Source organism: Heteronotia binoei, chromosome 11 (assembly GCF_032191835.1).
Source record: "Heteronotia binoei isolate CCM8104 ecotype False Entrance Well chromosome 11, APGP_CSIRO_Hbin_v1, whole genome shotgun sequence".
In the NCBI taxonomy this organism is placed as follows: domain Eukaryota; kingdom Metazoa; phylum Chordata; class Lepidosauria; order Squamata; family Gekkonidae; genus Heteronotia; species Heteronotia binoei.
Genome location: NC_083233.1, coordinates 84,342,656 through 84,370,209, shown reverse-complemented (window position 1 = coordinate 84,370,209; position 27,554 = coordinate 84,342,656). Strand labels below are relative to the sequence as shown.

The 27,554-nt window shown below is 54.6% G+C and overlaps 1 protein-coding gene across 1 annotated transcript in view; it reads right to left on the bottom strand.

Moving 5' to 3' along the window:
• SEZ6L (seizure related 6 homolog like) overlaps positions 1 to 20,167 on the bottom strand; it is a 29,392-nt gene extending 9,225 nt beyond the window's left edge. The window contains exons 1-9 of the mRNA XM_060249190.1: positions 20,086 to 20,167; positions 17,869 to 18,639; positions 15,769 to 15,896; positions 12,888 to 13,086; positions 10,596 to 10,781; positions 10,340 to 10,505; positions 8,656 to 8,822; positions 5,702 to 5,896; positions 4,210 to 4,348 (exon numbers count right to left, since the gene is read on the bottom strand). Of these exons, the coding sequence (XP_060105173.1) occupies positions 4,210 to 4,348; positions 5,702 to 5,896; positions 8,656 to 8,822; positions 10,340 to 10,505; positions 10,596 to 10,781; positions 12,888 to 13,086; positions 15,769 to 15,896; positions 17,869 to 18,639; positions 20,086 to 20,167 (2,033 nt within the window). The remainder of the gene's footprint in view (positions 1 to 4,209; positions 4,349 to 5,701; positions 5,897 to 8,655; positions 8,823 to 10,339; positions 10,506 to 10,595; positions 10,782 to 12,887; positions 13,087 to 15,768; positions 15,897 to 17,868; positions 18,640 to 20,085) is intronic.
• Between the last annotated feature and the right edge of the window lie 7,387 nt (positions 20,168 to 27,554).

The following is a 27,554-nucleotide window of genomic DNA, read 5'->3' as shown; positions in this document are numbered from 1 at the left end:
GGCTGGCTGCTCCTGGGCTGGGAGACTCAGCGATGGGCGTTTCCAGAAGGGTGTCAGGAGCTGAGTTGGCGTGAGCCAGCTCCCCGATTTTTAGCCTCCAGCTCACACCTTTTTGTCTTAGCTCAGGAAGGATGACCCCAGAACAGTAGCTCCCCACTTTAATGCCAGCAGCTCACAAAGTAGAATGTTTGCTCACAAGACTCTGCAGCTTAAAGGGGACATGGTCAAGGAGTCCTCTGTTTGGAGCTCTAGAAAGAACTGCCAGCCCAGGCCTTGGTTCTGGGACATCCCGTCAGCCCCACGTGCCAGTTCTGCAGGCAACAGGCTGCTCTCACTTGGCCAGTGAGGCCACCAGTGCACATGACTTCACCCACCGCCTCCAGCAGCAACACTGCTTGGGTGGACTGGAAGCCCCATCTGAGGGGTACGTGGCCCCTGCAGAGCTCCTGGCTGCCAGCAGTCCACCAGAGATTCTCCCTGTCACGTCACTGGCCAGCCTACCCTGCTCGCAGTGGGTGTTGCCTGGCTTCAGCCTGGGTTTGTTCTCACTATCTATTGTAACTTTTCCCTGGTTCCCAGCTTTTTTTTTTCCAAAGCACATTTTAATTCCCTTTCTTGTAAAGTCAGGAGAGGAAAATCTGCAGCCTGCACCTTTCCCTTTATAACTCCACAACAAAAAGACATACAGACTTACTTTTGAAAAATGAACTCTAGAAACCTGCACACTGTTGCAATAGATTATTAGAGTGGCTCTAACCCTAACTCTCTAGTGGTCTCCCAGTTTCTCTTTTTTTTCAGAAGTCTGCCCAAAGCCCTCCAGGGAATGAAGAGGGGGAAGCTGCAGCTGCAGAAGAACCAAGAAAATGGTGCTGACGTGGGAGGAACCCATACAAATTGACACACACAGAGAGAGTACCAAAAAAGGTGCATTTTGACTGCAATCGTTATGGAAAGAGAATGCAGAGAAGCAGAAGTGGGAAGGGCGGAGAACAGCGTATGGATGCTCTCTAGACAAGGGCTGCTGAAAACAGGCGAGGAAGAAGCGCCAAAACCCCGCTCAGCGCGCAAGGAGCCTTCTTTCCCAGACCCGCGCCGGTTTCAGAGATCCCTCCCCGCTGAGCTCCTGCTGGCCCGTAGAGGGCGCTGTTCTCCCAGCAATGCAAACCGGCGGCCGGTGCAGGAGAGCCGAGAAGAGGGGTCGCGTCGCCTCCGCGCCTGAGTGCGTGGCCGCCGAAGGAAGCAGCCCGGGCCGCTCTGGGCTGGGGCGCTTCCAGGCAGGTGAGGCTCCCCCCGCGCCCGCCCCAACTCCCCAGGCCTCCTGCGGGTCACAAAGTGCTGCTGAAAGCAGAACTGCCCCAGCAGCGACCAGCTGAGAAGCTGCCAAGGCCAGCCAGAGAGGCAGCCGGAGGCATCTGCGCGGGCCGGCCCGGGGTCCAGCCTCCCCCCTCCCGCCAGTTATTTCCTCTCGCCGGAGCCAGAGCCAGAGCTGAGAGGAGGCGCCCTCCTCTCCAGCTTGGGGGGGGGGGGGTCTTTCTGAGCAAGGGAGCCTGCGGGACGGGGCTGGGAGTGGGGGGGGGGGGGAGGTAGCAGCTGTCCCGGCTGAAGCCCCAGAATGAAGCTTGTGGCCAGCGGCGTCTGGGTGCCTCCTTAGACCCAGAATGAAGCCTCCTTGTTGGTCGTCAGGGCACCGCTGGATGCAAACTGGGTTTTGTATCTGCTCAGAGGGCAGGAGCCGAAGAACAATGTTGGTGGCCCTGCTGGTTGAGGAGAGCTTTCCTCCAGCCTCAGGGGCTGGTCAGGAAGAAACCCTGTTCCCCGGCCACTGCCTCTTCCACCAAAGCTCTTTTGCAAGCTCCTTCATTGGAAGGTGCCAGGGCAGGAGCTCTTGTGATGCTGCCATTCACTTCTGTGGGACTTGGGGGGGGGGATGTGTTTGTGACAGGAGGACACTGCTTGGCTCCCTCCCTGAGGTCCACTGGGCCGCCCCTTTGGGAAGGCAGAGCCCCTCCTCTTCCTCCAACTTGAAAACTCTCCTCACGGATTCCAGAAGGAGCTTTAATGAGCAGAGCGGATTGCTTCGGCTGCCACGAGGGAGGGGGAAGCCATCCTCCACACAGGGGAATTCCAGACGGGAGGCCTTGGGGGGCAGAGAGAGCCCCTCCACCCACCAGCTGCAACAGAACTAGGCTGCTGGCTCTGCCACGGCGCATGCATTGCTGGCCAGTTCCCAAGGACATTCTGGCCACAGCCCCTGATCAGGGAAAGGCACCCAATGGCATGAGTGAGTGGCCTACCCAGGCACAGCCTGCCACCACCTGCCCACAGAAGGCTACATCCTGGCTCCTCTGCTGCAGAGTCCCTCCTGCCGTGTCTGGACTTGCCTGGCTGCAGCCCCTCGACTGGGGCCCACCTCACACGGCTTCACTCCGTGGGAGCAGCTAGGCAGGAGGAGAATCTGGGTGTGAAGCCGTGCGAGGGGGTGGCTGCAAAAGCCACTTGGTGACACCCCCCTCAGAGGCCAGCTCCTCCCCCCCCCCCCACTGTCTTCAGGCTGGGGTCCAAAGCCTCAGGCAGCAGGAGAGAAGAGGCCACATCCTTCAGACCAGCACAACAGTCTGGCTACTCTTCTCTCTGGCCAGTTCTCTCCCAGCTCTGCAGCTGCCCGGGCAGGGGAAACAAAGACACACACTCCCCCTCCTTGCTTGGAAGCCAGAAAGGGATGCACACTTCATTGTGCAGAGTACACTCATTTTACTGCCCACCCGCTATATGTAAGACATATAAGATGTGTAAGAGTCCATTCCCATTTCATACCTTCTGCGGAAGTGCGCCTGCACACGAAAGCTGACACCCTGACTCAAACTCTGCTGGTCTTAAAGGTGCCCACTGGCCTCTGACTTTGTGCTTCAGACCAACACGGCTGCCCACCTAGACCTCCCCCCAGCCCTCACAGCCCCTGGATCAGAGTGCAAACCAGGGCGTGTGCCCATTAAATAGAACTGTTCACACACACACACAAGTTGACATGTGCATAGGTTAAGACTGCAGGGCTTCAAGAGAGGTGAGAAGAGCCAGGTAGGAGATGAGACGTTTATTCTCCTGGAGTCCCAGCTTCAGCCCGCCTGCCTGCCTGCCTGCCTGAGAATTGATTTCCTTTCCTAGCACCCAGGCTTGTTTGTGTGCAGAACTCGATCTCAGGTCCACTGCTGGGGCATGAAAACAAGCCGCTGTTTCATTTGTTCTTCCGGCTGAAGGATCACACTGCAAGCAAATGGCCATTTGTTCTGCCTTTCTCTTCACTTCCTAAAACAGCACATGCGGCTTTTGACAGGCTGCCGCCAAGAGCTGCGCAGTCCCCCAAGTAAATGCAGGATCTGAGTGCAGAGGCCCCCTGAGGCCGTGTGGGGGTGTGCCCCTTCAAGCAGGGCATGCATGGGCAACACACTGCTGAAGCACAGCAGGCCTGGCTTTGACCTGTGCCTGGGTGGAAGACCGCCCCCCACGTTTTGTTGCATTTAGCAGTGCTGAGTCTGGGGGTGCTTCTGGACCCAGCCTTCCTGTCTGAGAGTCAGGGTGGTGCTTCTCCATTTTATCGGGCTCAAAAGCTCTCCTTGCCTTGACCATGCTGATGAGCCTTTTTTCTGTGACCTTTGGACAGGGCTACTACAGTGTCTGCTCCGCATGGGGCTGCCCTGGAAGGTAACTCAGGAATGCAGCTGCATGCCTCTCAGCTGGGGCAGCACCATTTCATCAGCCTGCCTGTTCTCGGGGATCCTTTTACTCCTGTGGCCCACAGATCTGGTTCACCTGCTTGCCAGCTGAGCATCTTCTTCTGGAGGCCCCTTATTTGGCGAGGTCCAGTTGACCTCCTTGTGGACAATGGCCGCCTCTCTGAGGCCCTGATCCTGTGACTAGGGTGTGGGAGGCAGTGCAGAGGCACCTTCTTTGACAAAGTTCAGGAAAAGAAGGGAAGCCTCACTGTTCCAAGAAGCCTCTGGAAGCCAGCCATCTCTACATGAGAAGGGTTTTTTTACAATCCAGAGATCTGATTCCAGCGTTTTTCTACTGAGCTTCATGCTTCAAAGAAGCAGAATGTAATTCCAAAAAGCAAATAGAGCCCTTCCAGGGAGGGGGGTGCTGGGAAGGTGGAGCCTCCCACTCCAGAAGTGAGGGGGAAGCCCCCCCCCCCAGCTGGCAGGCAATACTCACAACTGAATGTCCAGGAAAATGCGCTTCTCCTCTCCCACGTGGACCCTCCAAACGCAGTCCTCTCCCTCTGCGTAGGGCCCCGGCCAGTTGGGGGAAAGGATGACTCCTGCTGCAGTGGAGAGCTGCCCTCCGCACATGGCTGCAACAGCAAGAATCATAGAATCCTAGAGTTGGAAGGGACATCCAGGGTCATCTAGTCCAACCCCCTGCACAATGCAGGAAACTCACAAACACCTCCCCCTAAATTCAGATGATCTTCATTGCTGTCAGATGGCCATCTAGCCTCTGTTTAAAAACCTCCAAGGAAGGAGAGCCCACCAGCTCCCAAGGAGGAAGCCTGTTAGAATCATAGAAGAGTTGGAAGGGATCCCCAGGGTCATCTAGTCCAACCCCCTGCACAATGCAGGAAACTCACAAACACCTCCCCCTCAATTCACAAGATCTTCATTGCTGTCAGACGGCCATCTAGCCTCTGTTTCAAAACCTCCAAGGAAGGAGAGCCCACCACCTCCCAGGGAGGAAGCCTGTTCCACTGAGGAACTGCTCTAACGGTCAGGAAGTTCTTCCTAATGTTGAGCCAGAAACTCTTTCGATTTAATTTCAGCCCCTTGGTTCTGGGTTGAGGAGAGGGCCGTTAAGCTTCCTCCACTGCCCAGAACTGAGGGGAAGGGTCAAGAGCCCAGAGTAGGCCTTTGACAGCCACGCAGCTTTCCCTTTGTTGGCGAGGGCACCCTGAGCTGGGTAGCCCCACCTGGCCTAAATGCATCAGAGCCTGGTGGCTGAGCAGGATCAGGAAAAGCACTGGGGGGGGGGAGAGGTTTGCTGTAAGCCAACTGTGAAAAGGGGGGGGGCTGAACTGGGTTTGATTCCCCACTCCTTCACTTGCAGCTGCTGGAATGGCCTTGGGTCAGCCATAGCTCTGGCAGGAGTTGTCCTTGAAAGGGCAGCTGCTGTGAGAGCTCTCTCAGCCCCACCCGCCTCACAGGGTGTCTGTTGTAGGGGAGGGAGATAAAGGAGATTGTGAGCCACTCTGAGACTGATTCAGAGAGAAGAGCGGGGTATAAATCTGCAGTCTTTTTCTTCTTAAGCAGCAAACAGCTTCCCCAAATCATGGCACTAATAGCATTCGACTTTTTGATCTGTATGTGTGTAGAGCAAGTCCAAGTTCAAGGTCATGCCATAGGTGAGATCGCCTGCTACACCCATGTGATCTCTATTGCCGTGGCTCAGTGGCAGAGTCTCTGCTTGGCATGCAGAAGGCCCCAGGTTCAATCCCCATCAGCATCTCCACTGAAAAGGATCAGGTAACAGATGATGGGAAAGACCCCCTCAGCCTGAGAGCCTGCAGAGCCGCTGCCAGTCTGAGTAGACAAGACTGACCTGGATATGGACCCTGAGCGGGGTCTGATTAGGGACAAGGTGTGCTTACCTCAGCAGCCCCCCACCCCAGCAACACTGTCCTTCGGCCTTTCAGAGCCCTCCCCGCATTCACCTCTGCAAAGGGGCTCGGTGTCATTCCAGTAGGGATCGCGAATGTTGATGCACTCAATGATGGCCGGCCCTTGCTCCAGGGAGTGCCCGGGGTCGCAGGTAAACTCCACGACTGCCCCAAGGTTATAGGTGGGGTCAGAGGTGGTGAAGTTCCCATTCTGAATGTACGGCTCGTAGCAGTGGCCCTTCTCGAAAGCTTAAAGGAAACAGGAGGACAGAAATTAGGGGGGGGGAGAGGAGGAGACAATGAAGGAGGGGGAGGAGCAACACTCCCTTCCCCTCCCCCCCCAATCAGTAGCCGCTCATCCTACATATAAACTAACTTGAAATAGAGAAGTGTTTTTCCCCTTAAAAATTCTTCTGTGCTGCATAACACATCATTTAGTAATTAGTGGGTTGATTCAGGAGGCGGCATGCAGCTTAATTAATGCCTAACGGTCACTTTCCCCAACAGTGTTCTGAAGCCTCCGGCGGGTGTGGAGTCCTGGCCCAGCCTCCGGGGGCTCTGGAAGGGGATGCTGAGGTGAGGCCAGCCCCTGGCAGCCTGGGGCCCAGCTCCAGAGTCCACTGGGAGGAAGGTGGGGAGGGGGTTCAGACTCATCCAGGGAGACGCCAGCATCCTCATTCCACCGCTTTGCCAACCCTGCAAGGGCTCCAGCCCCCAGGCATGGAAAGTGGACTTTACAGCCCAGACTGTGCTCCAGGCCTGGAGACCTGGCATCCCTGCTGTGGTGGGGAGGGGAGAGGAGGGGAGGCAGGGAGCTCTCCAGGGTCCTGCAGGACTCTGCCGCTCACTGCCCCCAGGAACCAGGCTGCCTCCTGCCGCCTCCTGCTGCCTTCTGCTAGCAGGTGCTGAAGGAGCCCGGCTGCAGTTGAGCTCATCCCAAAGCAGCCTTTCTGCCCAGCAGGCTTGGTGGCCCCTCTGTGGGGCAGAGGCCCAGTGGCTGACACTTGGGAGTGGAGGAGGGGCTGGTGGGCAAGAGACCCGAGAGGATTTGGGGAGGGGGAGTCGGCATAATGGAGGGGGGAGGCACAGAGAGAGTGGGAGAGAAAAAGAGAGGGACGAGGGTCCCAGAGCTGGGGAGCTTCTGCAGAGAAAGAGCAAGGAGGGGGTTGATACTTAGGGGAAGGAAGGAACAGTGGCCAGGGCGTGAGGATTAGAAATGTTGAAGCCAACGCAGAGAGAGGTCATGGAGCCAGTGCTGAGACCTCCAGGTGGGGGGTGTCAACAAGAGGAGCCCTAGCGGGCAGGGGGGGGGGACACACACACACACTTGATCCCCCTCTGGCTCCCTCTTCCCCCATCTCTGTGCTCCCCCGGCCTGCCTGCTCAGCACAGCCCTTCTGCCTCGCTGGAGAGGACAGGAGTCGCTGGATGCCAGCTCCACAGACAGAAGTCTTTGCAATGATGAAGATGGCAGCAGAAAGGAAGCTGCCCTTCTCAGCCTCCCCAGAAACAAAAGACCCCACCCTCCCTTGACCCACCCAGCCACTGCATGCTAATTAAAAGCAGGAGGCAGGATTCGCAGCCGGAGGCCAGCATTGCCGAGAAAGCCTTCCTCCCAGGGCCCATCGCTCAGAGCTGCAGCCGCCTTGTCACCGGGATCGGGGGAGCTGGGTGACGAGAACACCAAAAATAGAAAGCCGGGCCGGGAGCTGTAATTGAGCCAAGAATCTGGGCCTGCAGCCAAGGAGGGAGACGGTTTCTCACTTGCTGACTGGGGAGGGTGAAGAACACAAAGGGCCCCTCCCCAGCCAGGCACTTGCAGGGACTCTGCCCACAGGGGGCCTCCCTTACTGGCCCAGTGGAGAGATGGCTGCTGTGCCCTCCCCCGTGCCCACCTCACGCCAAGCCAACTGCAGCTGGTGTTTCAGGAAGGGGACTTCAGGCCCAGATACCTCCTGATCTCTCCAGTGATATCAAGAAAGAGATCCCAGGCCACCAAACTGGCTCTCTGAAGGGAAACTGGATAACCCAGGAGACGTCTTGCAGCCAGCCTGACGGCGTGGCGCCCCCCCCCCCCTTTCTGTGTGTTTGCTTTAAGCAGACTGCTTGCTAATGGCTATGAGCTGTTTCCAAAAGACGGCCAGAAAGGCTGCTGCAGGAGAGTCCAACTGGAGAGAAGCAGTTCTGCAGCGAGCTGGAGGAAGGAGGCCGTCTTGGGAAGGGACCTCAGAAGGACACTTTTGGGAGGAGCTGGAACTGCTGGACAGGCACTCGGCAATGCCTTTGGTTGTTGCTTCCCCCCCCCCCCCCCGCCTTCACAGATTACTGGATCTCTCGGGCAGTGAAGCAAGACTGACAATGGTCATGGTGCCTTCACCAACACCCCCTTCAGGAAGGAAACCACATGGTGGAGGGGGGGGGGGCTGGTGTGGCCAAAGGACCAGTGTTGTCAGCAAGCCAGTGCTTCAGGGGATCCTTCATGGGCTGTGCAGGAATGAGGCCTGCCAGGTAGCCCCCCCTCTCCCCTTCCTTGAGATCAGATGGCCCAGCTTCCCTCCTCACCAGGAAGCCAGGGCAAGAGCAAGAGGCTGAATGTCGGGGTGGGGGGGGCGCATATTGAAAAAGGCCAGCAGAGCTCCTGCCTGGCTTGGAGAAGGAGCAGCAGCAATAACTGCCTTCATCTGCTGAGCTCAGCCAGATTAAACCCTGTGGAGACCCCCGGGGTGTGTGTGTCAGAGTATCTACCCCACCACCCATGGCCTCCACTGCAGCCTGCAGCCCCTTCTCCAAAGCCTCTTTGACAAAGCAGAGAGAGGCAAACTTGGTGACGATGCCGGCAGCAGCCGCACCAGGCAAGTGGGGCAAAGAGCAGTTCAGCTGCTGGCTGCAAGCAGAGGGGAAACGGGGTGGGGCACACAGGCCAGTGCTCCGTTGGCCTAATGGTTAATCTGGCAGGCGTGAAATGCACCCAGCAAGCGCCAAAGCAGGCGAGGGGAAAGGAGAGGTACCTTCGAACCGGATGTTGAACACGGGGCCAGTGCTGGGGTCATCGGACAGGAACTCCAGCCGCAGGGTGGTGCCTTCGCTGATCACCCCTTCGAAGGGCAGGCTGCTGCTCTGCTGGGAGTCGTAGAGGACGAGGGAGCGGTTGGTCTCTCCACTGTAGACGGCCATCCTGCAGGGAAGGAACCAGAGGAGAAGATGCCCTCAACACTGACCCTTCCCCACACACTTCTTGAGCAGTCCTGTGTGCCCCCCCCCTCCCGGGGGCTTCTTGATAGCCTCTTGTACAAAGATGTTATTTCAGAGGAATTTCATGCACAGAGACTCCTTCTCACCAGCTCCGCGTGTCTCCTGCAGTCGTAAACAGGTGTTTTACTCTTGCATTTCAGCACAGCTCATAAAGCTGCTTTATTGTCTGTTTCCAGGCTGGGTTTTTAATGTTCCTTAAGCATCAGTGCGGGTCTCCTCCTAAGTGGGATGGAGCCTTCTGTTGTGTGGGAGGCCAGGCGGTTGCCCATTTCGGGAAGGCAGAGCGGAGGAGGCTGATCTGGGCTTATCTGGGCGGGGGGGAGGCTGAAATGCCTGCACCCAGGACTTACGGGGGGAATGTTGAAAGAGAAACATCTTTTTTGTTCACTTACTTCAGTTCCACCCTGCCCTCCTCCTCCTCAGTGGGGACTCAAAGGGGCTCACAACCATTCTCTTCTATTTTACCTCACAACAACCTTGTGAGGTAGGGTAGGCTGACAGCGTGTGACCACCCAGCAAGCTTCCAGAGCTGAGCAGGGGTTCATACTGGGGTCTCCCAGATCCTGCCCCAACTCTCTAACTGCCAGTCTTGCTGAAGGGGCAAAGGAATGGCCCACCTCATTCTCCTCTCTGGCATTTTATCCTCCAGAGAAGAAGAAGAGGAGGAGAAGGAAGAGGAGATGGGATTTATACCCTGCCTGTCACTACCCAAAGGAGTCTAGGGCAGTTTACAATCTCCTTCCCCTCCCCACAGCAGACACCCTGTGAGGCTGCTAGGGCTGAGAGGGAACGGCAAGAATTTGTGACTGACCCAAGGTCACTCAGCAGCTGCATGTGGAGGAGGGAGGGATCAAACCCGGTTCTCCCAGATAAGAGTTGGCCCACCTAGCCACTACACCAAACTGGCTTTTGTGTGACAATTGTGTGAGATAGGTTAGGCAGAGAGGCTGGTCACCTGGTGCTGTGGGGGAGCAGAGGTTTGAACCCAGTAGCCGCAGGCCCTGGTCTGACCCTCTGACTGCTAGGCCACACCAGCTGCCCCCACTAAGCCACCCACCCCACAGCTAATCAAAGCCGTCCAGCAGCTGTCTGGTGGGGGCATCAGCCTTTCAGGCCGAAAGCTCTTCCCAGCGTCCAGCCCAAACCTCCTCACCATTCACAGGTTGGAAGATGCCAGCCAACTCTCCCTGCTCTTGAGACCTGAGGCCAGGCATCTCTCCTTCCTCCTGCGTGGGAAGCCACAGATTCCAGCATCTTCAAGGGCAATGAGGCAGCCCTGCAGCCAGGGCTCAGGGATAGAAGGTTGCACAGAGCCATGGGGCAGAGGCGAGCACGTGCCGGTGGAGTCATGGGAGCCCAGAGGGGACTAGAGCTGTGGGTCGCTCTCCTTTTTGGATCCCAGGTGCACCAAGAGCAGCCAGCGTCAGCCCCCCCCCTCACCTTTGCTTGTCTCCCAGCAGCAGCCGCTCAAAGTGGAGGTGGAGCTTCTGCCCTTCGGGCGCCCACAGGGTCCACACGCACAGCAGGCTCTCCGAGTGGTTCTGCAGGTGGGTGGGTGCCAGGATGCGGCCAAGGGTGGCATTCTGCACTGTTCCTCCACAGGGGGCTGGGAAGCCAGAGAAGGGAAGGAGGCCTGGTCAGATGCTGAGCTGTCTGCCTCAGGCCCCCCCAGCCCCCAACCCCTGCCTTTGCCTACCTGCGCAGGCCGCCTCAGGGGGGCTCCAGTGGGGCTTGGAGGCATTGATGCAGGTCAGGACTTCGGGCCCCTCCAGTTCGTAGCCCAGGTGGCAGTGGAAGCGGGCAGTGCCCCCCGGGTGCAGGCCCAGGACCGTCACCTCCCCAAAGTCCGGTCTCCGGGGGAAGCTGCAGCTCAGCATGAACACTGGGAGAGGGAAAGGCGGGGCTTCAGCACAGAGGGGCTTCTCCAGATCCTGCGAAGGGGCCCCTTGGACTCTCCCTAGGGCCGCCAGCTCTGCGCTGCAAAATCCTTGGGGGTTTGGGGGTGCAGCCCAGGGAGGCCGGGCCTCGCTGGGGTGGGAGGCCACTGAGCCCACCCTCTGAAGCCACCAGGTCAGCTGCAGCTCTGGGAGGATGCCAGGCCCTGCCTGGAGGTTGCGGAGACGGCTGGGGCTGCTGAGCGACCCCTCTGTTCTTGGCTCACAGCTTCCTCCAGAAAGGTTGTCTTAGGAGTCCCTGACATTTCAGCTCTGCTGTAAGCAGGAATCCACCAGGAGGGACCCCCCTTCCCCCTGCTTTGCAGGCCCAGGAGTCCCTCTCTTCCTCCCCCTCCAGTTCTCTCCTCACTCCAAAGGCTGCCTCTATTTTATCCCTATTGTTTTTAATGCCAGTTAATGTTTCCCATTGTGGGCTTCTGGCCCTCCCATTTCCCCAGGCTCCGGCTGCTGGGGTCCTTCTTCTACAGAGGACACACATTCGTCTCTCCCGCCAATCAAAGGCAAGTGGCTGCAGACCTGGGGAATGTTCTGGAAAGGGTTGCAGGGTGCAGCCTGCGGGGCTGAGCAAAGAACAACAACAAGAAAGTAGCTTGCCGGCCAAGAAGCCTTCAGCCGACAGGAGCCAGATGGAGCCATTCATTTGCTTCTCAAGAGCCTCTGTGCCCTGGGGGCCTGAGGCACTGGGGGAGATCCTGCCCCTGCCTTTGGGTGAGGAGAGAGAGAGAGAGCGCTGCCTTCTGCCTCTCAGAGCAAGGGAGCTCAGGCTGGTGGTGGCCTCTTGGCTTTCCGGAGGGCACCTCATCCAATCCCCTGCCCTAGCCGGGACTGCAGCCTCACTGCCCACTGGTTCTTGTTTGCACGGACAGGGGTCAGAACCAGTCAGGCTGTGGGACTACGGTTGCCAACTTCCAGTTGGGGCCTGGAGTTCCCCAGGAATCACAGTTGATCTCCAGATGATGAAGATCAGCCCCCCTGGAGAAAATGGCAACTTCAGTGGGTAGACTTTCTAGCACTGTACCCCCCCCCCCACACACACTGAGGTCCCGGCCCTCCCCGGGGCCCACCCTCAAACCTCCAGGAATTTCACAACCCAGAAGTGACACCGCTGCCTGAGGCTTCACGCAGCCTGCCCACTGGAGTCCAGACCTGTCTCCCTGCTCCTAGGCAGCAGCTGAAGGGTCCCCTTGCTCTTCCGGAGGGGCTCCGGGGGCTCCGCTTTGAGCACCTGCCCCCTCAAGGTGCTGCCTGCAGCTGGCCAGAAGCAGGGACTGCTCGGTGGTTGCTCCGTGGTCCCAAACCTCGCCCCCACCCACTCCACAGGAAGTGCCCTGGGCTGACTGTTTACTGAACCTTCCCAAGCTGCTGTTGGCTTTTCTGAAAGGAGGTTTTGAACATGCTGGGAACAGATCTTTGACAACAGGAGGCTGTTTGCTGGATCCAGTTACTGTAGTTGCCTTTCCATTATACTGGGTTATGGTGCTCTCATTTTAGCCTCACAACAACTCCATGAAGTCTGTTAAGCGGCCGGATTGTGGCCTTCTGGCGAGGACCAGCTGGGCCTCCTTGAGCCAAATCCCCCCCCCCCCCATGATACCCTGGGTAGCGGGGCAGGGGCTCGGGCAGGGCAGAAATGAGAAGAGCTCTCTCTGCTCTGCTCTGCCTCTCCCTCCTGCTTTCTTTCTGCAGAACACGCCAATCCCTTTCTTGGCAGATGCTCTGCTCTCTTCCGCCTGCCCTCCACACTCATCCGAGGGCACCGTTGACAACTACAGGTGTGGGAGTCACATTTGCAATGTTCCCATTGGTGAAAACGAAAGCATTCCCAGCACAGAAGGGAATCCATGCTGCTGTGTTCTCTTCTCTTCCCTTACTTGCACAACAGGGCTTTGTGCTGTGTGGGAGACTCCGTCCCCTCGTCGCCCTGCAAGAGCAGCCCAGGCCTCCACAGAAGCATGGCAACAGAGAGAGACAGAGCTCTCCCCCAAGCTCTGGGATGAGGGAGTTCATCTTGACTGCAAGAGAAGCACCTGTACCTTGGTAGTGCAGCTGGAAAGTCCCAACCACGTCCTCTGGGAAAGTGCGGAAGTAAACCGAGATGGTGTTGGTTGGGCTCCGGATCACCTGGCCTTCCACCAAGAGCGTCTGATTGGCCAAGATCACCAAGTTGTCATCGTCCACTCCGCGGATGGAGAGGACTTCTCCCTCGGATAGGTTGACACTTTTCACCTGCAGGTCAGGGAGGGAAAAGAGGTCGTGGGGCTGAGGCTGCTGAAGGCCTTGGAGGTCTCAAGCGCAGTCACAGGGGGAGTGGTGGGGCCGTGGCTCAGTGGGGAGCATCCGCTTGGCATGCAAGAGGTCCCAGGATCAATCCCTGGCGAAAAGGCCCAGGCAGGAGGGGATGGGAAAGACCCTGGAGACCCCCTGCCAGTCTGAGGAGACAAGGCTGGCCCTGATGGATCAGGGCTCTCATTCAGTATAAGGCAGCTTCACGTGTATTTATATGTAATATATATTCATGAGACTGCTGCAAACTTTTTTTTGTATTTGTGTGTTTGATGATGATATTGGATTTATATCCCACCTTCCACTCTGAATCTCAGAGTCTCAGAACAGCTCACAATCTCCTTTATCTTCCTCCCCCACAACAGACACCCTGTGAGGTGGGTGGGGCTGAGAGAGCTCTTACAGCAGCTGGCCTTTCAAGGACAGCTCTGCAAGAGCAATGGCTGACCCAAGGCCATTCCAGCAGCTGCAAGTGGAGGAGTGGGGAATCAAATCTGGTTCTCCCAGATAAGAGTTCGCACACTTAACCACTACACCAAACTGGCTCTTTATTTTGTTTGCACATGTGTGCGCGCACCTGGAAGTCATGGTGGCCTCTGGTGACTGCCTCCTCCTGGGAGCCTGGAGGATATTCAGAGAGGTGGCTGAATAGAGCCTGCCCCTGCCCTCCTGGCTGCTGGTATTCCCAGGAGGTCTCCCACCCAAGTTCTTGCCAGAGTTGACCCAACTTCTCTTCCGAGATCTGAGGAGACCACTGGGCTTGCAGCTGGGCTACCCAGGTCAGGGCTGATCCTGCCAGACTTTGAGGGATCTTGCTTGTTGCACAGCTATCTCTCTGTTTAGCACATTTTAATCCTGCCCTGTCTCTAGGGATACATTGCAGAAGAAACACCATGAATTAATAACTATCAAATAAAGGATGTGCCATTTCAATAAATATTTATAACCATCTCATTTGTGTAAACAATGTCCAAGGACTGCCAAGTTCATTCCCTGCTTGTACACATCCATCTTAGTTCCAAAGCCACATATCCATGCGATAAGTTCTGAAAGGTTCCAGAAGATTTTGAAGTGCCACTAGCAGTCTGTATCAAATGAAAGTGCATCCAGCTTCTAAAAGGAGAAAAGTGCTTGTGCTTGAAATTTTTAAATCCTGGATAGTTGATTAAACCCCCTTTGCACCGCCTCTGATGGAGTCACCCGACTTCCACAAAGTCTGTTCCCATAGAGGGGCTTGAGTGTGTTTGTCTTGTGTGCTTGTTTCGTACAATCCAACAAAGGCGACACAGCCTGCTTCAAAGCACAGGCTTTTGAATGAACAAGAGGGGTTTGTCTCATTGGAGATGAGGCCCGGGAGCCTTTAGAACTGCCCAGGACGGAGCCCGCCTTTCTGCCCTATGAGAGGGCTCTGGCCTCAGACCCCAGAGGAGGGAGTGGGGGGAAGAGAGATGCTGTGCTGGGGCTGGCTCTTGCAGGCCGCTGCCTGCCTGGAAGGAGGAAATCCCTTTTGCAGCCTGTGCTGGAATCAGCTTAACAGTTTCCCTTTCATTTTAATCCTTTAAGCAGGCGCGATATGGCAAGGGTGACCCCTCTCATCACACAGCGGTGGGAGCTCCTGGCACGAAAGCTGCCGCCGCCAAATCCACTGCTGCTCCAGCCACTGCTCTCCCTGGATCACTGCTTATGAGGAGTCCCCGTCCCTGCCTTGGGAGTGCCCCTCCCCGCCACGCTGCCCTTCCCACGGAGGGCCGTACCCCTGGCATTCCCAGAACCTCCTGTGAAAAGCTTGCGGAGCCCCTGGAGAAGGCCCTGCACCCAAGACCCAGCAGTGCTCTGCCCCCCTTTCATTTTGGCCAAGAGAGCCTGTCCCTCCGGCCTGCTGGGGGTGGGTCAGAGCAGCCTGGCAGCTTATGGGGTGTGCCCAAATGCTGCACTCTGGATTGGCACTGCTGCTCATGTCTCTTCTGCTTCTGTGAATGGCCCTTCTTCTCCCTTCCTTGTTGAACCTGTTCCCGCTGCATCTCCCACTGCTCCCTCCTCCCCCCACGGCAGGCCTTCTCTGAGCCAGAAGAGCAGCCAGGCAGGCTCCTTGGCTTGCTTGTGGCAAGTCAGGAAGGAGTGAGTTGGCAAACCCAGCTCAGCTTCAAGGATCTTCCTGCTGTCTGGAGAAGCTTCAGCAAAGTGAGCCAGCAAGGGGGCTTGGGGAGTGGGGGGAAGGCTAATTTCCTGCTCCATCCTGTCTTGAGCTGGGTCAGGGAAGGGGGTGGCCAGAGCCAACCCTCTGGCCCAACATTCCTTGGCGATCTCTGGGCTTGGGAATTCCTGTGACCAGCTCTTCCCAAAAAGAGAAGAGACAGCATTCTCCAGTGCCCACCAGCATCCAATCCTCTTGTGAGGGCCAGAGTGGGGGCTGAGGGGGGAGCCACACTGGGGGCACCCAGAGGCCCTTCTGAACCCTGGGCTGCTTTGCACGGCCCATTCAGAGCTTGCAAAGGCAGTGGGGGGGGGGGACCCAGACTTGGGGGGGGGGTCTCGCTGAAGTGGAGCATCTGAGAGGTGTGCCTGGGCAGGAGGGGGTGCCCCCACGCCATTCAGCAGCAGCCCCCCCCCCAAAAGCCTTCCTACCTGCAGCTCCACCCCATATCCAGTGTAGACCGTCACATTGTAAGTGCATTCCAGGAAGTTGTTCCGAGGCAGTGGAGGGAAATCTGTCGAGTCGATGTATCCCTCTGGGTCATAGAAGTTCATGCCGCAGAGAACTGGAGGGAAACTCTGGGTTAGCAAGCCAGACTCTGGACTTCGGCCCCTCCTCTTAGCCCCCCTATGAGAACCAGCTTCTTCTCCAGGGAGGTCTATTGGGCAGAGGGATCCTCCTTCCTTTCCTTCCGCAGATGACAACCGCCCAGCAGGGGAAGCTGCCTTTCGGAGAGCGGCGCTTCATTGCAATTCTCTCTAGAGCAGGGTGTAAAACACATGTCCCGGGGGCTGAATCAGGCCCTTGGAGGGCTCCTATCAGGCCCCCAAGCAACTGGCTGTCATCTGCTTCCTCTTCCCTCTCTCTTGCTTCCTTCTGCATCTCAGTTTGCTTTGCAAGGCTTGCTCAATTGCTCAGGAGCTACAGAGCAAAACCTCTATTTTCTCCATTGGTTGAGGCTCCTCCCCCTCCTGGTATTCTGGGGAGGGAGGGAAAGAGCCAGAGCTTCCTTTGCCCAGTTCCCTGGATCCCATGAAGGGAGAGATACAAAGAAAGCACCTTTAATACCAACAAGTGCTAATGTTTTAAGCATGTTTTAAGGTGTTTTTTTTTAAAAAAACCCTTTAGTTGTGTTTGTCTGTGTCCTTTTAAAAGTTTATATATCTGCTACCTAATCTTAAATAGGAACACACACAGTCTGGCTCGATAAGGTTTCATTTATGTCAGATCTGGCCCGCATAACAGATGAGTTCGACATCCCTGCTCTAGACATCCGAAGTGCCATCTTTCCCCGCCTGCACTTTAAATTCCCCCACAGGGTCAACGGCCATTTTATTCACCACCCTTAGAATGTCTGTAAACATTCCATAGCACCACAAAGGTTCCGTCAATGACTTGGGCCCTTCAGACCTACCGAGGAACACCCCAGCATTATCCCAGAAGGGCTGAAGCCCGTGGGCTGAGTGGAGAGCAAGCGTTCTTCAGCCCCCCCTCCCCAAATTAAGGGCCTTCGTACCCTTCTCTGCTCTCTGTTGAGATAGTTGTTTAAATTAGAGGCGAGGAGTTTGCATAAAGGAGTCAAAGAGCATTGCTTATCGAAAGAAATAAAGTTTACTAGCAAAAAGTATCAGGAAAAGGTACTTGGGAGTAGAAGAAATAAACATTGCATTCTACATGCTGCATCTACCTCCCGTCTGCTCCTGGCTACTTTACAACTCTTTGTTAAGCTGCTTCTCCTACCTAGAGAACACTGAGACAGGAAAACAGGCAATCCAGCTTGCAAGTAACATCAGAGCTTCTCACACCCAAGGTGCCAGCTGGCCAATACAGGGTTTAGAAGAGGCAGTTCCTAATTGGTAGATCCAAGTGGGCAGCCGTGTTTGTCTGAAGCAGTTGAACAAAGCAGGAATCAAGTTGTACCTTTAAGACCAACAAAGTTTTATTCAGAACGTAAGCTTCGTGTGCTAAAAGCACACTTCTTCAGATGAGGGAATAAGGTGCGACTTGACTCCTGCTTAGTTCCTAATTGGGTTTAAGTTCCAATACATCACATCTGTCTTTTCTGGTAATCAACAACAGTTAATTCTATAAGGTCTGAAATGTGCATCGCTTGCTTTCCAACACTCTGTCATTTGTCACCTCTCTCCTGTCTATTTCTTCCCTGCTTCTCCTGAAGCTATCCAAAGCAGCTCTCAAAAACAAGCAAATGTGACATCACGAAACAGTTAAGCCGCTGCTAGAAATGCTAGTGCTGGCAGCAACCCCCACCCCCTGCCCCCCCTGCACAGAAGGCACTGCAACCCAGGCTGAGCTGGGGGGCCGGGAGCACAAGAGCACGCCCTGCCCTCCTCGCCATGGGGATTCAGAAGAGGCCCTGAGGGAGAGCAGGTGCAGGTTAGTGCCCACCCCACGTGTGGCAGCAGTTGAAGGCACAAGGGTTTGGCAGAGGAGGGCTCCCCTTGGACTGGATGCCCAGGACTTCTCACCCCTGGTTTGCAAATGAGCAGTGACAAAAAGGCAGATTAGAAAGCCCTTACCTGGCGAGTGCTCTGTAGAAATCACAGTGGTGGTTACTATGGTGGAGGTGGTGGTTCCTTGGCCCTCCTCAAAGGATGCTCCCTTTGCTGGGTCTTGCTCCTCCTCCTGCTCTTCCTCTGTGGTGTTTTTGACTTGGACGGGCACCAGACTGCTGCCTTCCTCCTCTTGGTGACGGGCCCTGGCATCCACCATGGCTGGCTCTGCAGCTCCCAGCCCAGGGGGCAGGGCCTGGGAAGTGATGGGGCTGGCTGTGAAGGGGGAGATCTGGAGGGGGGAGTGGCTAGTCACCCCACGGCCTCCTTTCCTGCTGCCCCAGAGGGTCAGTTCAGGCACGGTGGGCTTTTCTGCACGAGCTGCAATGAGGGTGTCCTCAGGTGTGTCCAGACTCTCCACAGAGACAAACAGCCTGGAGTTTGGCATGCTGGGATGGGCGGCTGCTTTGGGAGCTCTGGCAGTGGCTGTCCGGAGCCTCGGGTGCTTCCGGGATGCATTTTCTTGCTTCGTGGAGGGGGGCTTTTCCTTAGGGGAGGGCATTTGCCTCCTGTCAGAAGGGAGCTGCAAGGAAGAAGTTGCCTCTGGGAAGGCCTCCCTCTGAGACAAGGCGGCTCTCTCAGCCAGATGGCCAGCGGGGTCTTCTCTTGACTGGACAAGGCTCCCTGGGGTGGGGGGTCTGGAGCTGGCATTCTCTCTGAGAAGTGTGCTGTTCATGAATTCCTCAGGGTGGGGGGGAGACATTTTAGAAGAGCCGGTCCTTTCCCCAGCATGCACGTCTGGAATGGAAAGAAGGAAAGACATTTCAAAGATAAACTTGTCTTTATTATTATTATTAGTTTATTTATATTCCACCCGTCCCCCCATTGGGGGCTCAGAGCGGAGTACATCAAATAAAGCTGGTGGTCAAAAATTGGCCAGATGCTTTTGTAGAATGCCAAGAAGGTCAGAGCGCCTGCTCCGGCTGCAATGCCACTGAGGATGTTCTCTGCAGCCGAGAACGAAACGTCTGGAAGAAAAACTTTCTCCAGTAGAACACGGCACTTGAGCCTGAAAGATTCTACAAACCCTAATGCTTTTGTAGAATGTTTGTTTTGCTTTGGTCTGTCTGCTCTTCTCTCCAGAGGGAACCAGGAGGGTCTGAAGCAGCTCCTGTCTGGAGGACTGGGAAGCAGCAACTGCTGCACTGATGATGCTCCAAGAAGCTCTGCAGAGGAAGGGACTGGCCAAGCAGCCTCAGGCCTTCTCTGGGTGAAGCAGCAGGAACTGCCAGGGCCGGCCTGCTGCCGGAGCAGGCTCAGAGAGGCCAGGGGGTCCAGTCCCTGCTGCCACAACACACCTGGGTGGCTTTGGGTCCCTCTTCCTCTCCCAGCCTGACCCACCTCACAGGGTTGTTGTGAGAAGCAACCTGAGCTGGAGGGAATCGTTGGCAGGAAGTGAGTGCAACAGGAAGACACCAGTCTTCTCCAGCAGAGGGTCAAGTGCAGAAGAGAAATGTGGTTTCCAAGAAAGGTTTTGTTTTTAGTTTGTGTGTTTCAGACTCCTGTCCTTTCAAGGCCATCATGGGGCTTTTTTTGTAGCAGGAACTCTTTTGCATACGAGACCACATCCCCCTGATTTAGCCAATCCTCCAGGAGCTCTTAGCACAGGGCCTCCTGTCAGCTCTTGGAGTATCGGCTGCATCAGGGGTGTGTGGCCTCATATGCAAAGGAGTTCCTGCTACAAAAAAAAGCTCTGCATATTGCTAATGGCGGCCAGCTCCGAATTTCTGCCTGCCATCTGAGATGGGGGCCTCTCCCAGACCATTTCTCCGGCCAGGGTGGAATTCTGTTGGGGTCTGAAGTTTGCTTACATCATTCTGCTGCAGCGAAATGCCTTAGGAAACCCCCCCCCCACTTTCTGGAGCGGGACCAGATGTGGGACAGGAGCACAGCAGCAGCAGCAGCAGAGCCTTTTGAGGAAGGAAACTTCAGAAGTCGCCTCCACAGAACACAGGAGCTGGGAGAGCCCTTCCCTTCCCTTCAGCTGCCCTGCCTTAAAGGTGGGAGTGCAGCCAAGCTGGCAAGAAGCTGTGATGGTTCCAGGCTGATCAGGGGGCAGTGCCCGGGGGGGGGGCACCCTCTCCAGGCTTCTCTTTTAGCATAAAAAAAGCCTCAGAATGTCTGTGCCAAGGGGGCTTCAGTGGGCTATTCACCAGCTGCCTCAGTGGTTTTGAATGTGCCCACTAGATTCCGGAGTCATTGGCACATTCCGTGCATACTCCAGCCTACGCAGCTCCTCATGCTCATTTAGCCAGGATGGTGCCATCGAGAAGGGGCTGAGTGGGCCTGATGCAGAACTCTCCCATGTGCTTTGGAAGGGGCAGGGAGAAGGAAGCCACCCCCTGGAATTATTTGTGCAGCTCAAAATGGGTGAGCTGATGCACCTTCAATGTGCTTGGATGGTGCCCCCTGTATTTCTGAGCCCCCTGACGCTCTCTGCCTCCTCCGCAGAGCATGCCTGCCTGTGGAGAATGGATTTGTGGGAGGGCGGGGGGGAGGGGGCTGGGGGATGCAGCTTCTACACAGAGGCCGCATGCATGCAAACACACCACAAGGCGGACTGCGCCCTGACTCCAGTTATGGTTGGCATGAGGGGAACCAGCTCCAAGCCAGTGGCTCCGATGACCTTGTGGAAACTGGCAAGGGGCCAGTGAGTGCCCCATCAGGGCTCCCAAACTCCAGGTGGGGCTAGAGGGCTCTCAGAATTGTCCGCTCTCTAATGACAGAGAACAGTTCCCTGGAGGGAATGGCTGCTTTGGAGGGGGGGCTCTGTGGCATCACATCCCTAATGAACTCCCTCCCTTCCCAAAACTCTGCCACCCCCAAACCTCCAGGAGTCCCCCAAGCCAGAGTTGGCAACCCTCTCCCTCACCACACATTCATTAGCCCTTGCAGCTGGTTGACCCAGCAGGGTCCTTAATGAGCTTTTGGGGCTTCAGTTTAGGGCAAAGTTCCTCTCCAAAGGCTCCTGAGGAGACCCGGCAGGCAGGAGTAAGAGGACAGTTCCTTGCATGGAGTGGAAACTAGTGGAGCAGCAGGAAGCCCAGAGCAGAAGTTAGTTCTTGCAGCAGGGGGAAGTGAGCAGTGGAGCCCAGAAGGAATGGTGTTAGGACTGGAGCTCCTTTAATTGTTTGTTAATGGCCTGGCTGCTTCTATTTTCAAAAACTCCATGATAAAACCATTGAGCTTTTGAAAATCCTCCAGCATCTGTGAAATCACTCCTGAGTTTTACTGGCATGTGCCTGGCCCAAGGTCACTTAGCAAGCTTCAATAGCTCTGGTGGAGACTTGATCCTGGATCTCCCAGAAACTAGTCTGATGATGAAGAAGAAGAATGTAGATTTATACCCCGCCTTTTTCTCTGAATCAGAGTCTCAGAGCGGCTCACAATCTCCTTTAACTTCCTCTCCCCCAACAGACACCCTGCTGCCCTTTCAAGGACAACTCCTGCGAGAGCTGTGGCTGACCCAAGGCCATTCCAGCAGCTGCCAGTGAAGGAGTGGGGAATCAAACCCGGTTCTCCCACATAAGAGTCTGCACACTTAACCACTACACCAGACTGGCTGTTAACTGCTACAGGTTTCTACAGGTCCCGAGTTGCCATTGTTCCATAGGTTTGGTTAAATTCTTGCTGATTTGTACATTAACAGAGAGTTTGCGCACTCTTCCACTGTCCACTGAACTGTACTCCGTTTGCTTAAGGTTACTTTAATCTTTGACGGTTAGTTGAAACAGAACAAAGTCTGAGTCCAGCCAGGCACCTTTAAGACCAACAAAGTTTTATTCTGGGTAGAAGCTTCCATGTGGAAGTCCACCAATATGGCCGCCCACCTGCATCTTTCCTCATGGTAGGCAACATATTAAGCTGCACGGAATGGAAATCCAGTGGGAACTTCTACCCAGAATAGGACATCGTTGGTCTTACTGGTGCCTGGCTGGATCCCAGCTTTGTTCTGCTACCCACCTGAATCGAAGTGAATTGAAAAGGTTAAGAAACGTGGGATCAATTGCTCTTTAATAGCGGCTAAGAGTTCAAATTGTTTTATCAGATGGGACTCATGTGATTGGCTCATTTGCACTTGCCTGGACTGACATATCAAGAACCAAGCACGTCTCTAGATAGTAATCACATGATTAAGAGAGAAGAGGTTTAGAAAAAGATGTCTGGTATTTTTCTATTAAAATGCACTACCACGAGAAGCAAATCAGATTTCTCTGCATGGAAGTCTTGGAAGAAGCTCAGGGGAGATTTCTGGGCTTGTGTGGTTTGGGATTGTTGATAATCCCTAAAGGCAGAGAGACAAGAACTGAAACCTGCTTTGCTTTTTAAAATATTGCTCTCCATAATACGATTAAGCCATGTTAGCAACTCGGATCATTTTAGCACTTGTTTTTGCAGTAGCTGTGGGGTTAATTTTCTTCTGTGCTTCTGAATGACTCGCATACTAAAGAGAACTATTTCTTTTTCCAACAAAAGATAACTTCTCTGAAGGTTTTCAGTCTGGTTTGCTGGTTTTAGTAGAAAGAACAGCACTCACACCTACGTATTTGAAGAAATGCGCCTGCACATGAAAGCTGATAACCAGAATTAAGCTTCCTTAAAGGTACCCTTTGTCCTCACATATAGCTTGTTTGTATTCTCAGATTTAAAGGTGTGTTTGTTTGCCGGTGAAGTCGCAGCTGACATATGGTGTCCCCTTAGTTGATTCGAGGTCAAGGTGGTTTCCCGCAGCCTGCCTAGACTTCTCCCATCTGAACATTGCCGAGGCTCAGCCTGCTGATCTTCCAGAATCTGACGAGGAACCTGGGCTGACAGGCAGCCTTGAATAGATAATTCCTGGAGAACCCTGCTGCTAATGGCTCTGGAGTAGGCAAAGTCCTCCTAGAACTGTTTGGTCCCGATTCCCTAATCAGAGGAGGGAGTGAAGCATCCAGATACGGAGATAAAGATGTGTGTTGCCATGCAGGGCATGGATGGATGGACAGACAGACGGATGGATTCAGAAACTGTCAAACCAACTAGGGGCATGTTCAGTTTAGCACTGGTAGGGATCTGGGTACCCTGTGGAACAGTTCGCCCAGGGCATGTTTTGCTCCTGTCCAGTCCCGTGGCTTCTTTCCTTTCACTGGGAGTGCAGGCAGCTTAGCTTGCCTTCCCACCAGCTCCACTGTGACTCCCCTTCAAGGGATCCATCCAGGGAGAAATGTCAAGTTCTGCATTTCAGTAGGAAAAATCCAATGCATGGTTATAGGATGGGGGAGACTTGTCTTAGCAGCAGTCTCTGCGAAAAGGATCTCGGGGTCTTAGTGGACCATACGCTAAACATGAGTCAACAGTGTGATGCGGTGGCTAAAAAGGCAAATGCAATTTTGGGCTGTATCAACAGAAGTATAGTGTCCAGATCACGTGATGTGATGGTATTGCTTTACTCTGCTCTGGTAAGACCTCACCTGGAGTCTTGTGTTCAGTTTTGGGCACCACATTTTAAGAAGGATCTGGACAAGCTGGAACGGGTCCAGAGGAGGGCAATGAAGATGGTGAGGGGTCTGGAGACCAAGTCCTATGAGGAAAGGTTGAAGGAGCTGGGGATGTTTAGCCTGGAGAGGAGGTGGCTGAGAGGTGATATGATCACCATCTTCAAGTTTGAAGGGCTGTCATTTAGAGGATGGGGTGGAATTGTTTTCTGTGGCCCCAGAAGGTAGGACCAGAACCAATGGGTTGAAATTAAATCAAAAAAGTTTCCAGCTCAACATTAGGAAGAACTTCCTGATTGTTAGAGCAATTCCTCAGTGGGACAGGCTTTCTCGGGATGTGGTGGTCTCTCCTTCCTTGGAGGTTTTTAAACAGAGGCTAGATGGCCATCTGACATCAATGAGGATCCTGTGAATTTAGGGGGAGGTGTTTGTGAGTTCCCTGCATTGTTCAGGGGGTTGGACTAGATGACCCTAGAAGTCCCTTCCAACTCTCGGATTCTAGGATTCTATGACTGAATTTGAAAGCATCTTCTCCATTGCTCTCTGCTTCAAGCAAGTTATTCAGCACTCTTTCTACCTTTGCCTTTTCTTTTTGGAATGCAGTCTTTAAGACAAAACTCCCAGGACTCTGCCCAAGTGTTTAATGTCTCAGATTTGACGGCCAGTGCAGCCTGTGCTCTCCTTGGGAGAAGGGCATCATATTGCCAAGAGAACCAAGGGGAGAGGGATGCTCCAGGCTCCTCCAAGTTAAAGATCCCCCAAACTGGAAGGGGAGCACTGGATTGCCTCACCCCACCCACTCAGGGTTAACTGAGATGGGCCAAAGAGAACAGGGGGCGAAGGGAGGGCTGGTCAGTCTGTTGCCCAGAAAGCAGCTCCTCTGCCCGTCCCGTCCCCCCCACAACCACTTCCTCCAAGGCAGGCAAGGCTTTTCCTTAGAAGACAGACATCTGCCAAGGGACACTCAGAATAAGGACAGCAAAACGGCCACCTAAAAGGCATGAAGGCAGCAATGCAAAACACAAATGGAACTAAAGCAACAGCCTAAAAGGCTGCAGAGGGGGGTGTCAAGAAAAAAGTTTTGTTGGCGCACTTAAAATTTAAGCAGTGATGTGGGTTGACCTCCTGCCCCAGCACTGCCTCTGGGGAAGGTTTTTAGAGCACCTTCTCCCCTGCTGGTGCCTGTGGGGAAGCCCATTGGCAGCCAAAGGTTAAAAGGCTTGGGGCCCTTTAGCTGGGAGAAATGTCGACTGCAGGGTGACATGATCGAGGTTTACAAGATTCTGCATGGGATGGAGAAGGTAGAGAAAGAAGTACTTTTCTCACAATACAAGAACTCGTGGGCATTCAATGAAATTGCTGAGCAGTCGGGTTAGAACTGATAAAAGGAGGTACTTCTTCACCCAAAGGGTGATTAACATGTGGAATTCACTGCCACAGGAGGTGGTGGCGGCTACAAGATATCCAGCTTCAAGAGGGGATTGGATAAACATCTGGAGCAGAGGTCTGTCAGTGGCTATTAGCCACAGCTTATTGTTGCAACTCTCTGTCTGGGGCACTGATGCTCTGTATTCTTGTGCTGGGGGGGGGGGAGTGGAAGGGCTTCTAACCCCACCGGTGGACCTCTTAATGGCACTTGGTTTATTTGGCCACTGTGAGACACAGAGTGTTGGAATGGAAGGGCCATTGGCCTGATCCAACATGGCTTCTCTTATGTGACACAGAGTATTGGATTGGAAGGGCCATTGGCCTGATCTAACAGGGCTTCTCTTATGTTCTTATGTGACACAGAGTGTTGGACTGGATGGGCCATTGGCCTGATCCAACATGGCTTCTCTTATGTGACACAGAGTTTTGGACTGGATGGGCCACTGGCCTGATCCAACAGGGCTTCTCTTCTGTTCTTATGTGACACAGAGTGTTGGATGGGCCACTGGCCTGATCCAACAGGGCTTCTCTTGTGTTCTTATGTGACACAGAGTGTTGGACTGGATGGGCCATTGGCCTGATCCAACAGAGCTTCTCTTATGTTCTTTTGTGACACAGAGTGTTGGACTGGATGGGCCATTGGACTGATCCAACATGGCTTCTCTTATGTTCTTATGTGACACAGAGTGTTGGACTGGATGGGCCATTGGCCTGATCCAACAGGGCTTCTCTTGTGTTCTTATGTGACACAGAGTGTTGGACTGGATGGGCCATTGGCCTGATTCAACAGGGCTTCTCTTCTGTTCTTATGTGACACAGAGTGTTGGACTGGATGGGCCACTGGTCTGATCCAACATGGCTTCTCTTATGTGACACAGAAAGTTGGCCTGGATGGGCCATTGGCCTGATCCAACATGGCTTCTCTTCTGTTCCTATGTTCATTGCAGCTGGGCAAGGGGGCCAGTCTCATCCATACCCCAGCAGCAAGCAGGCCGCTGAGTGGTTCAGCAGCCCCAGTCTCGGGGGATGGCTGAGAACAGGTCCCAGAAGCTGTTGTGGTGCATGTGGTCTTTCAGCAGCCCAAAGTCAGTGTGGAAACTGCTCCCTGAAGGGAACAGGTTCGAAAGTATCTGATCAGCTGTGAGGAAAGGATCGATCTGAGGCTGGCCTCAAGAGACATCACAGCCAGCAAAGAAAGTTGGGTCAATTGCTCACCCCAAGATTTAGGCACCCTGTCCTTTTCCAGGAGGGTGTATGCATGTGTGTGCACAAGGACAACTCAGTTAGGGCCACTGAATGGCACCTCCCCCAGAGACCCCCAGAAAACTGAAGCCAGCCACAGGCTGTTATTTCATTTGTTGTGTGGAATTTCACGCCTGCTCTAAACGTCCCTCAGCGTGAGTGACCGAATGCAGGCCGCCTGGGGGCACTTGGACTGCCCAGCCCTCTCACAGCAGCTCCCACTGTGGGGCAAGAGTGGGTTCCTCTCCACATGTTGCCAGATGGCATCCAAAGGCAGCTACCAGCTCCAGACAGCATCTTCCATGCCCACATGTCCTGGAAGCTCGCCAAAGCTCCAGGTGTTGGAGGAATGGAAGGGAGAGCTTGCGGTTTCCTTGGCAAAAGCCGCTTTATCTCATTACTCTTAAGAACCAAATCGTAATCTTGCTGCCATTAATTGCGTAAACACCAGGCAAGAAGGGGGCGATAATCAGAGAGCAGGCAAATGTTGATGGAACCAGCAGATTCCCTGCAAGGCCAGAGCCGGGGGATCTGTGGGGCTCTCAGGGAGGAGGAGCAGAGAATCCACACAATAAAGGAAGGCAACAGATCTCTCTCTCCCTCTCTCTCCCCCTCTCTCCCCCCCACCCCTCTCTCACACTCCTTTTTCCAAGACAGAAATGTGGCTCCCACTTTGGTTGTGCCAAAAGAGGCACTGGTCTCTCCGCAGCCTTGCTCAGTCCCTGAGCTGACGCCATGAATCTTGCCAGAATGAGGCCTTTGCTTGGTAGAGCTTTGTGGCTGGTTCCTCAAGTAGCTGAACAGGGCCAGGGGAAAATATCCCACTGAAGAAGAAGAATTGCTGATTTATACCTTGCCCTTCTCTCTGAATCAGAGACTCAGAACGGCTTACAATCTCCTATATCTCCCCCCCCCCCACAACTGACACCCTGTGAGCTGGGTGGGGCTGAGAGAGCTCTCCCAGAACCTGCCCTTTCAAGGACAACTCCTGCGAGAGCCATGGCTGACCCAAGGTCATTCCAGCAGGTGCAAGTGGAGGAGTGGGGAATCAAACCCGGTTCTCCCAGATAAGAGCCTGTGCACTTATCCACTACACCAAACTGAGCCTAAGAGAGATTGACTCTGGGGAAGGGGGAGCTCCAAGGCACTGGCTCGGGGCAAAGGAGCCCCCACACTGACCCCCGTTTGACGTGAGTGTGATGCAGTCAGTCCCTGGGCCCAACACCGGCCTCCTTGAATGCTTGATTAATTGAAAAGAGCATCTTCCTCTCTCAGCTTGATTCCCCAAATGGCTTCCAGATGATCAAAATATCAAAACACTTAAAGATACAAGAATCGTAAAATAGATAAATGGGATCCAATAAAAGCCGAGTGTAGCATCAAAGAGCGTCATTAGACCTCTCTCCAACAAAGCCACAGGATGGGGCCCTCATGGCACACGCACAAGCCCTGGCCAGTGACAAAGTGCCTCAGGGTGGAGAAACGAAGGGCTCTGGGGGGAGGAGGGGG